Source organism: Amphibalanus amphitrite, unplaced genomic scaffold (assembly GCF_019059575.1).
Source record: "Amphibalanus amphitrite isolate SeventyFive unplaced genomic scaffold, NRLGWU_Aamphi_draft 002764F_arrow, whole genome shotgun sequence".
In the NCBI taxonomy this organism is placed as follows: domain Eukaryota; kingdom Metazoa; phylum Arthropoda; class Thecostraca; order Balanomorpha; family Balanidae; genus Amphibalanus; species Amphibalanus amphitrite.
The window spans coordinates 12,422-23,263 of record NW_024884128.1 but is presented as its reverse complement, the minus strand read 5'-3'; the positions used below and the strand labels follow the sequence as shown (position 1 = coordinate 23,263).

General features: G+C 57.4%; 2 protein-coding genes across 2 annotated transcripts; both read right to left on the bottom strand.

Moving 5' to 3' along the window:
- Positions 1–7,079: 7,079 nt before the first annotated feature.
- LOC122377347 (uncharacterized inner membrane transporter YedA-like) lies at positions 7,080–8,042 on the bottom strand. Its single transcript, XM_043357281.1, has one exon. The coding sequence runs from the start codon at positions 8,040–8,042 to the stop codon at positions 7,080–7,082; it is 963 nt and encodes a 320-aa protein (XP_043213216.1).
- A 1,560-nt stretch (positions 8,043–9,602) lies between these two features.
- On the bottom strand, positions 9,603–10,430 carry LOC122377346 (magnesium transporter MgtE-like). Its single transcript, XM_043357280.1, has one exon. It carries the CDS (start codon positions 10,428–10,430, stop codon positions 9,603–9,605), a length of 828 nt encoding a protein of 275 aa, XP_043213215.1.
- Positions 10,431–10,842: the final 412 nt, after the last annotated feature.

Sequence of the window (10,842 nt, the reverse complement as noted above, 5' to 3'; positions counted from 1 at the left end):
GATTTCCGCATCGCCACCAATCGCCTTTTTAATCGCGCGATCAATGTTGTCCTTCGGCATAGAATTCGACTGGCTTCTTTGACACAGACGAAGCGCGGGTTTTCTCTGGATCGGGTCGCCCATTTTCGCCGCACGGTGATCTCTTTGAGAACTTAGAGAACATCTTTGAACGCAGCTTATCCTGACGACCTTTGCGGTGTTGGATGTTTGCCCATTTTGAATGGCCGGCCATGGTAACTCCCTTTGGCGGAATTTCGCTTTGCCCTTCTATAAAACATGGGGGCGAAAGCCTCAAGTGATTGCAATCATGCCCGTGATCCGGTCTTTAAAAGAAAACGGATGTTTCATGACATTATGACCAGATTATTCTGTTTGCTTTGTTTGCCCTTTTTTTTGCGGTCTGCTCTGGGGACGGTTCCGATATGACCTGGTCGCCTTTGCGGCCCTGATGCTGCTGTGCTGGTCCGTGCGTCGTTGACACAAAAACACGTTTTTGATGGTTTCGGGCATCCGGCAACATTGTGTCGCGCTGTTCTGGTGGTTTCTGCCGGGCTTGTGCGCTCTGGCGCGGTCTTCCTGATCACTCGCACCCTTGTCGACAGCACCCGCAGCCTTGGTGCGCATATCACGCGATGGGGGCCATTGGTGGGGTTCTCTGGCTTTCATGAATAATGTTGCCGCCCTTGCCCTGTTGATGCCGGTTGATATCCAGACCGCACGCAAAGCCGGACGTGGCCGGGTCTGTCACTGATGGCCCCTGTCCTTCGCAACAATCCTGGGCGGTATGGTCACAATGACGGCACGCCGCCGAAATCATTATCGCGGCCATTCGTGGCGAAAGCTGGGGTGAACCGTTTAAAATGTTCGATTTGCCCCCGTGGGCGGCATCGCGGCGATGTGCGGGGCTGGCTTTTGTGGCCCTGGTTGGCTGGCGAATGATCCCACAGGGGGAAGACAAAGGCGCGGCGGGCGACCCTATGGATGGTCTTGCCCAATATATCGCGGAACTGACCGTGCCCGAAGGATCAAAGCTGATCGGGCAACGCTTGTCTGATCTCTATGCGGAAGCCGACAAAAACCGATGTCGCAATCCTGGGCCTCGTACGGAAGGCGAACGACGCTATGGCACCCAGCGCAACACAAAACTGGCGGCTGGGGACGCCCTGGTGCTGGAAGCCGCGCCAGATGCCCTGGATGAATTTCGTGCTGCGTTGAAGCTTGATTTCGCCGAAACCAAACGCCAGGAGGCTCTGCGCGCCGATGGGGCCGGCCTGACCCGATTGAAGTCGTCGTCCCCGCAGGCGCCCGGATAGATGGCAAAACCGCACTTTCCATTGGCCTTGGCTGGCGACAGCGACGGTCCTTCTGGGGATTTCCCGCGAAGGTAAAAAGATCACCCATCAATTGCGGAAAACGGAAATCCGCCCAGGCGATATTCTTCTGTTGCTCACCCCGATGGTCATGCGTCTGACGTGACGGAATGGCTGGGCTGTCTGCCACTGGCGGATCGCGGGTTGCAGGGACGGAAAACACCAAGACCTGGATGGCAATTGGCATTTTTGGCGGCGCGGTTCTTGCGGCAAGCCTTGGTCTGATCTATTTGCCAGTGGCCCTTGGTGTGGTGTGGTCGCCTATGTTGACCAATATTCTGTCGGTGCAGGAACTTTATGACCATATTGAATGGCCTGTCGGGTTGTTGCTGGGATCTATGATCCCGCTTGGGGCGGCCCTGGAAAGTTCCGGCGGCACGGAACTGATCGCAAACAGCCTGACCAGTCTGACAGCCGCCTGCCCGCCTGGCCGTTCTGACCGTTCTGATGATCGTGACCATGACCCTGTCAGATGTGGTTGAACAACACCGCCACCACCATTGTTGCAGCCCCCGTGGGCATCCAGATGGCCCAAAGCATGGGCGTAAACCCTGATCCCTTCCTTATGGCCGTCGCTGTGGCCGCAAGCTGTGCGTTTCTGACGCCCATCGGACATAAGAACAATACGCTGATCCTGGGGCCTGGTGGGTATGGTTTGGGATTACTGGCGGATGGGCCTGCCGCTTGAGTTTTGATCGTGGCGGTTTCTATCCCGTCCATTCTTGTGTCTGGCCGCTGTAAGGGGGACCAGTCCCCGCACCCCCTGGAATATTTCCGGAAAGATGAAGAGGATCAGCCAGAATTCTTGCGGGCCCCTTGGGGTCTCAAGGGTTACACCGGACGTGCCATCACTGCCCCCTGCCAGAGGCAGGCGCGGACGGTTCGTATTCCGGATCACCTGATACGGCCAGGCATGGGGGCAGCCGCCCAATGTGCCGGACCATGTGTTGCCAGATCTGTTGCGCGGTCCGGTGCAGAGCGCGCCGTCAGATGTCTGCACCGTGACCGTGTCGCGGTAAAGGACTGCGGCTGTTGGGGTGACCATAGGCGGGGCATCCTGCATGGTGCAGCCTGTCAGCGCCAGGAACAGAAATATACGTTTCATTTTTGTCCTGCTGCCAGTTCCACCGGCGCGCCATGTGGTGTCGCCAGATAGGCGCGTTCCCAGGTGTCACGCCGGGTTTTAAGATCACCGGACGCGACAATTGCACCACCATCAAGCAGCCTTTCAAGCGCCCGCAAAGCAGCCGCATAATACGTTTCTTCGGTGTCTGCCCGCCCGGCACTTTCATCTGCGTCGCGTTCTGCGCCAAGCGTTTCAGCCCAGGCGGTGGCGCTGATCTGGCCGGATGTGACCAGCGTATCAGCGATTGCCAGAATCTGGGCATGCCAGGCCTCGCCAAATTTCGGCGCATTCGGGGCAAGGGCATCCTCAGGGCCGAATTCGCGGGGGATATTACAGGTGCTCAAGGTAGCTCTCCCAGAGATCTAGGGTCACGCTATCACGCGGATCTGCGTCAGCGCCCCAAAGCTCCCGCGCGGTAAAAATCACAGTGTAGAGATGTTCCGGCACCTCCTGTCCCTGTGCAGATTTATCCGGCAACGGGTGTGCGCCGCGCTGCGCAAGGATTTTGCCAGACCGGCCACGGGCATAGGCGGGCAGACGGGTGTGTGTAGGGACGGAATGGGACAGGGTTTTCACCGGATCCCCAACCGCAAAGGCAGGTGCGAAATCGACCTCTTCCTCAAATGTTTTGACAGAGGTGCGGTTCTTTTCAAGGATCTGTTCCTTGCCCATCACTTCAGCCCTGGGTGCACCATCCGCACGCAAAGCATTCTTCCCCACGATATTCAGGGCGTCTTCCATGGTGAAGGTCCCGCAATCCACGCCCAGGGCCAGATCCGTCATGCACCATTTCTCGAAATAGGGAATGGTCATATAGGCCTGCGGGGGCAGTTGCTCGACCACGTGACGCCACCAGTCGATTGTCACGGTGGAGTTGCGTGAAGACTGCGCCAGCGCCCACATACGCCCTTCCCAATCATGGTGCCAGGGGGCTTCGGGTTCATTCACATCAACCGGCCCAAATCCCTGCTTGCCGCCCAGATCATGGATCGTATCCATCACTTCACCTCCAGATCGCGATCAGTGCCGATCATGGAATTGCGGGTGACAAGGGCAGCCAGTTGTTCCTGGTTCCAGCCTTCGGTTCCGGCCGGGCGTTGCGGCACCACCAGGTAACGCAATTCCGCAGTACTGTCCCAGACGCGCACGGCAACGGCATCGCCAAGCGAGACACCAAATTCTTCCAACACTTTACGTGGCTCGCGCACCACCCGCGCGCGATAGGCTGATGCTTTGTACCAGGCAGGCGACAGGCCCAGCAGGGAAAACGGATAACAGGAACACAGGGTGCAGACGACGACATTGTGCTGGTCATCGGTGTTTTCCACCGCTTTCAGATCGCCGGTTGCTTTGCCTTCAAATCCAAATTCGGTGATCGCCTGCGCCGCGTCTTCCATCAGGCGCGCCTTGAAATCCGCATCCAACCAGGCGCGCGCCACAACCTGCGCACCACGTTTGGGACCGATATCCTCGGAGTAAGCTTCCACCCAGGCATCCAGCGTTTCTGTGGCCACAAGACCGCGTTCCACCAGCAGGCTTTCCAGCGCCTTCACCCGAAGGGCGGGTTCTGGTGGCAGGTGGGAATGCAGATGGTCATGAATTTTTGCAAGCTTGTCGCGATCAAATGATGTGCCGGATGTCATTGGGGGTCCTCCTGGGGGAAGGATGCCCCTGACATGTGTTGCGGGTCAACCGTGCAATAATGCGCAATGATGCTGTGGGAAGTGTTCAGAAATCCACGATATGGCTTCCTGACGCACGGTCTGATGCGCAACCCTCAGCGCCTGCTTGTCCCGATAGTATAAATCTTCCTGTTCCAGCAGGCAATAATAGGTATCCCAAAGCACACGGAAACCACTGGTTTCCCCAAACGACCCAAATGCGATGCACAGCTGTTCAAGCTGAAACAACGTCATTGCAAAATTTCCCTGCGAACTCCCGGCCAGCTTCAGAACAAGCGGCAGTGCGGCGTATCTTTCCATTTCCTGGCCCGTCTCAGGAAACTGAATGCCTACGGATTGCGCAGCCGCACGCACCAGAGGCTGCAATTCCGTCCAATGGTAGGGTGGCATCTCACCGGCCAGAATGATGACATCCATTTCATCGCACCCTGCTTCCAGCATTGAAAGCGCCCATGCGACACTCTCCCCAGCATTATCCGTGTTGGCCGCAGACAATGCAGCCACACGACAGCCCTGCGCGAACAGTTCCGGGGTCATCACAAAGGCCAGAAAACCGGGATCAGGAGGGATGCCAACAAACCGATTGTCAGGTTCAGCGGGATCCCGATTTTCATGAAGTCGGTGAATTTATAGCCCCCCGGACCATAAACCAGCATGTTGGTCTGATACCCGATTGGTGTGGCGAAACTTGCGCTTGCGGCCACCATTACGGCCACGACCAGCGGGCGGGCATCAACGCCAAGCGCATCGGCCAGGCCAATCGCAATCGGTGTCACAACCACCGCAACCGCATTGTTAGATACAAGTTCTGTCAGCACGGATGTCAGCAGATAAATCGCCCAGACGATCAGGAAAGGTGGCAGCAAGCCAAGGCCCGGCGCGATGGCGTCGACGATCAGTTTGACGGCCCCTGAGGCTTCCAGCGCCGCCCCGATGGCAAGCATCGAAAAGATCAGCGCCAGCAGGCGGCCATCAATGAAGGAAAAGGCTTCTTCGGCGTCAATGCAGCGTGACATAAAGATCAGCGCGACGGAAAGTATAGACAGCAGGAAGATCGGCGCGACGTTAAACGCCGCCAGGATCACAACCCCCAGAAGGGCCGCGATCGCCACAGGCGCGTGGCTGCGGCGATAGGCACGACCGGACGGTTTTGACACATCGACAAGCCCCATATCCTGGGCCAGGCGCGCGATATCTTCCGGTGCGCCTTCCAGCAAAAGCGTGTCGCCAACCCGCACAATCAGATCGTCCAGCTGACGCCCGATGTTCTGGTTCTTACGATGCACAGCCAGCGGGTAAACACCATAACGGCGGCGCAGACGCAGGGAACCAAGCGACCGGCCGACCATCTTAGTATCAGGCGAAATCAACACCTCAACCGTTGTGGTTTCCACAGCAGACAACTGATCCACGCGCTTCAGGCTTTTGTTCCGTTGCAGGGACAGAAGTTCGGTCATTTCGGTCCGCAGAACCACCCGGTCGCCGACCTGCAATGTCACCACATCAAGGTTCCGGCGCAGGGACTGATCGCCGCGCAACACGTCCACCAGACGCACGCCTTCGCGCTTGAACAGCTGAACGGTTTTAACCTCACGGCCGATCAGGTTGCTTTCCGGCGGGATCGCGGCCTCGGTGAAGAATTTCTTCTTCGAAATCTTGCCCAGCATATCCGCCATTGACCCACGATCAGGCAGCAGTTTCGGCCCGATAAAGCGCAGATAAATCATGCCCCAGATCACAAGGATAATGCCAAGCGGCGTGACTTCAAAGATCGAAAAAAGCCTCCATCCCGTTTGCGCGCGCAACACCGTCGACAAGCAGGTTGGTGGATGTCCCGATCAGGGTCAGCGTGCCACCAAGGATCGCTGCATAAGACAGGGGGATCAGCATTTTAGAGGCGGGCAGATCCAGGGTGCGGGCCAGTTGTACAAACACCGGGATCATCACGACAACAACCGGGGTGTTCGACACAATCGCAGAACTGAGAATGACAAATCCCATCAACATCGCCACAGCAAGAACCGGCTGGGTCTTGGCCTTGCGGTCGGCAAATTGCGTGAACCAGTCAAGCGATCCCGTGCGCACCAGCGCGCCCATGATGATGAACATCGCCGCAATCGTCCAGGGCGCAGGGTTTGCCAGCACTGGCAGGGCTTTTTCATAGGGCAGAATGCCGGTGGCCAGCATCAGGGCCACGCCGGCAATTGCCACAACTTCGGTTGGATAGCTTTCGCGCAGAAACAGCACAAACATCGCAGCCACGACGCAAAGTGCGACGATGGCCTGTCCCGTGGGGGATAGAATTTCAGCTAAAATCATCTGAGCCCATATTCGTTAAACCGCGCTGAGTGTCGCGGTTTATGGGGATGGGCGCAAGTGCGGTGTTGCCTGAGTATCTAAAAGGTTGTCTCCTGAATAGACTATCACACCAACGAGGCAGCTATGTTCACTGAAGACATCAAATTTAACATGAACTGGAAACATGGTACCGGATATCGAAACTGTGAGGAACTCCCTGAAACCCCCGGCATATATTGCGAGGTTTATTGGCCCGTTCGAGGCATCCGGGTTGGTGAGGCGCAGAACATTAAAGGCAATTGTATTAAGAACCAGAAATGGATGCAGAGTGCTGCAGCGAATAGACTTGACCGACAAGGTCCGCTGATCAATCACCTGAAAGACTGGGGAACAGGGAATATAGAGATTTTTGTACTCTCCAACCACCCATCCCTAGAAAGTCAGAAGGTTCGCCGGGGTTTCAAACATGCCCTGCATATATGGGCTGAGGAACAGGAGGACTGGAAAAACTTCAATGCTCATCCAAGAAAGGCTGCGAATTATGGCCAGCCGGTATGTGATGAGTTGCAAGCAGCACAAGAAGCAAGAGTGACTTTGAAATACTCACTGTCCAACAGCTGAAGCATTCCCCCTCGGCTGCACCAGAAACAGCCCTGCCATCATCAGAACAAGGGCGATCCAGATATAGCTGGAATAGCTCTCGGATAGCAAAAGCATGGACCAGAGCAGGCCGGACGCCGTGACGATATAGGCGACCTGGGCTGAGAACACCGCACCGGCACGGCCCACCAGCCAGACGTAGCCCGTGTACGCGATCACGTTGATCAGGGAGGCCATGACAATGGCGAAATCGGGGGCGGTCCAGGTGGTGGGCGGGGGGATGAATGTGCCGGTCATCAATGCGATGGGCAGGCTTGCGATGCTGCCCAGAATGCTTGCGCCCAGAAGAACACGCACCGGACCTTCGCCCGTGTCGCCCCATTTCGCCACAAGGTTGCTTTCCAGCCCGTATAAAAACGGTGCAATCAACGCAAGCGGTACAAAGACCACCATGGCGCGGTCTGGCAGGCTGGCCTCTGGCCCTGCGATCAATAGAACCGCAGCCATGCCGGTCAGCAGCCCGGCGAAGCGACGCCAGTTGAATTTCTCAGACCCAAACGCCAGTGCGATGGGGAAGGCGAACATCGGCACCAGTGAAATCAGCAGCGCCACGACGCCCGCAGGCAGATACACGGAGGCCGTGTAAGAGGCCCAGTTGGGCAACAGCGTGCCACACAGCATCACCGCCAGATACAGCCGGATCTGGTCACGTTTGAACCCGGGCCAGACGCCGCGTTGCCAGCAGATCAGCGATAGAAGGGTGGCACAGATGAACTGGTTCCAGAAGATGATCCCGAAATCGCGGTAGCCTTCGGACACGGCGATTTTGTTCAGCGGGAACGACAGGCCCCAGACCAGGCCACAGCCCAGCAGCACCAGAAACAAGGGCGCATTGCCCTGTTTTACGCGCGCAATCACGCGGGTGGCCAGGCGCTGTCGGGCTGGAAGGTTGCAGACGCCCGCCATTGCGGATCATCGCCACGCGCTTTGCCTTGCCCGTCATGTCATCAGTTTCAACAAAGAGGCCCGAAAGCGTTGCTTCCTCAAGCGCGGGGGTAAAACGCCCCTTGCCCATACCGGTGATAAAGCGGCGCATGGGTTCTTCTTTTTCCATGCCAATGACGGAATTATAATCGCCACACATGCCCGCATCCGCCTGAAATGCCGTGCCTTTTGGCAAGATCTGCGCGTCACCCGTCGGGATATGGGTGTGGGTGCCGACCACGACGCTTGCACGCCCGTCGCACCAATGGCCCATGCCCATTTTCTCGCTGGTGGCTTCGCAGTGAATGTCCACAAGGCTTGCCTGGACGCGTCCCATCAGCGGGGCTTTCTTCAGCTCGGCCTCAATCGCGGAGAAGGGATCCGAAAACGGGCGTTTCATGAAAACCTGGCCCAGCGCCTGTGTCACCAGAACCTTACGTCCGCGTGTGGCATCAAAGATACCGGCACCACGTCCGGGTGCATCTTTGGCAAAGTTCAGCGGGCGGATGATGCGGGGTTCCTGGGCGATATAGCCATACATATCCCGTTGATCAAACGCATGATCACCCAGGGTGATCACATCGGCCCCAGCCGCAAGGATCGCTTTAGCATGACTGGCATTCAGCCCCATACCAGAGGTCGCATTTTCACCGTTCACCACGATGAAATCGAGCTTCCAGTCCTCCCGCAGGCCGGGAAGGCGTTCAGAAATTGCATTGCGGCCGGCGCGGCCAACGACATCGCCAAGAAATAGAATACGCATAAAGAATGCATTATCACGGTCATTGTGTCGCGCAAGCGGGGAAATTACAGAAACGTCGCGTTTTCTGCTGATAGCCGGGTGAAATGAGGGGAAACCGACAGACTATTGCTGCGATGGCGCCACGGGTAAATACCGCATGCACAATCCATGCACATCCTATGCACAACTTATGCATATCACGCGCGCGGCGCTTTCAGCCCCTGTTAAGGATCAGAAGGTGATCACTTCGCGCTCTGTCACGATGTAATCAAGCGGCTGATCGGTGTCTTCCAGTGGCAGATCCCTGGCTTCCTGCGCGGCCCAGGCGAAACCGATGGCAAGGGTCGGACGTTTGGCGCGCAGGCCTTCAAGCGTGCGGTCATAAAAACCGCCGCCATACCCAAGACGCCCGCCCGCGCGATCAAAGGCCACAAGCGGGGCGATCAGCACTTCGGGTTCCACCCATTGGCAATCCGCCGGGATGCGTGCGCCGAAGGTGCCCATGGTCATGGTGGTGTCTGGTGTCCAAAGTGCGAATTTCAGAGGCTGACCATTGGCTTCGATCACCGGGACGGCGATCTTTGATGTGGCCGCCAGATCCGTCATCGCGGGCAGCGGGTCAATTTCGCTGCGCATGGGCATATAGGCCCCGATCACTTTGCCGGAATGCGCCGCCAGAATTTCCATCAGCTTTGCATTCGCCGTCGCGTTGCGCAGAGGCGCATCATCGGCGCGGTGTGTTGCGCCCCGGCGTTCAAAGGCAGCTTCGCGTGCCGCAGATTTCAGAGCCGTCAGATCGGTCATAATAGCATCCATCCCGCAAGACCCAGGAAGGCGAAAAAGCCCACCACATCGGTCACAGTTGTCACAAAGGCCCCCGACGCCAGCGCCGGATCGACCCCAAGTTTTTCCAGCGAGACCGGCACAAGAATGCCCGCAAGCCCCGCGATCACCAGGTTCACCACCATGGCAATCGCCAGCACCGCGCCCAACATCGGTTGTCCGAACCAGATCCAGCCAACCACGCCCATGATCAGGGCAAAGGCCAGGCCATTGGCCAGCCCCACCAGGGCTTCCCGTTTGATCACCCGCCAGAGGTTGGAACTGGTAAGGTCTTTTGTCGCCAGCGCCCGCACCGCCACTGTGAGCGCCTGAGTGCCGGCGTTCCCGCCCATAGACGCCACAATGGGCATCAGAACCGCCAGGGCAACAAATTGCGCGATGGTGGCTTCAAACTGGGCGATCACCAGAGAGGCCAGGATCGCGGTGATCAGGTTGACAAACAGCCATGGGAAACGGGTTTTAGTGGTTTCAATCACGCGGTCAGACAGGCTGGTGGCTTCGCCCACACCGGCGAGACGCAGGATGTCTTCTTCATGTTCTTCATCCAGAACCGCCATCGCATCATCAATGGTGATGACGCCAACCAGACGGTCATCTTCATCCACAACAGGGGCGGAAATCAGGTGGTACTGGTTGAATGCATAAGCGACATCTTCTTCCGGCTGGGTCACGCGGATCGGGCGGAAGGTGTCTTCGCACAAATCTGTCAGTGGGATTTCACGCGCCGCGCCCAGCAATTTGCCCAGGGTCACATAACCCGTCGGTTTCAGGCGCGGATCAACCATGATCACATGGTAAAACTGTTCCGGCAGTTCATCCTGATTGCGCAGAAAATCGATTGTCTGACCGACGTTCCAGTGTTCGGGTGCAGCAACGATTTCGCGCTGCATAAGGCGACCGGCGGAATCTTCGGGCCAGGCCAGCGCCTGTTCCACCGCAACCCGATCTGCATCTTCCAGCGCGTCAAGGATGGCTTCCTGTTGCGGTTCATCCAGATCCTCAACCAGATCAACAACATCATCGGTTTCAAGTTCGCGGACGGCCTCTGACACCACGTCGTCGGGCAGGAATTCGATTGCCTCTTCGCGCAGGCTTTCGTCAAGTTCAGACAGGATTTCCCCGTCAAACACATCCCGCGCCAGCAAAAGGATTTCGCGACGTTCCCCCTGATCGACCTGTTCCAGAAGGTCGGCAACG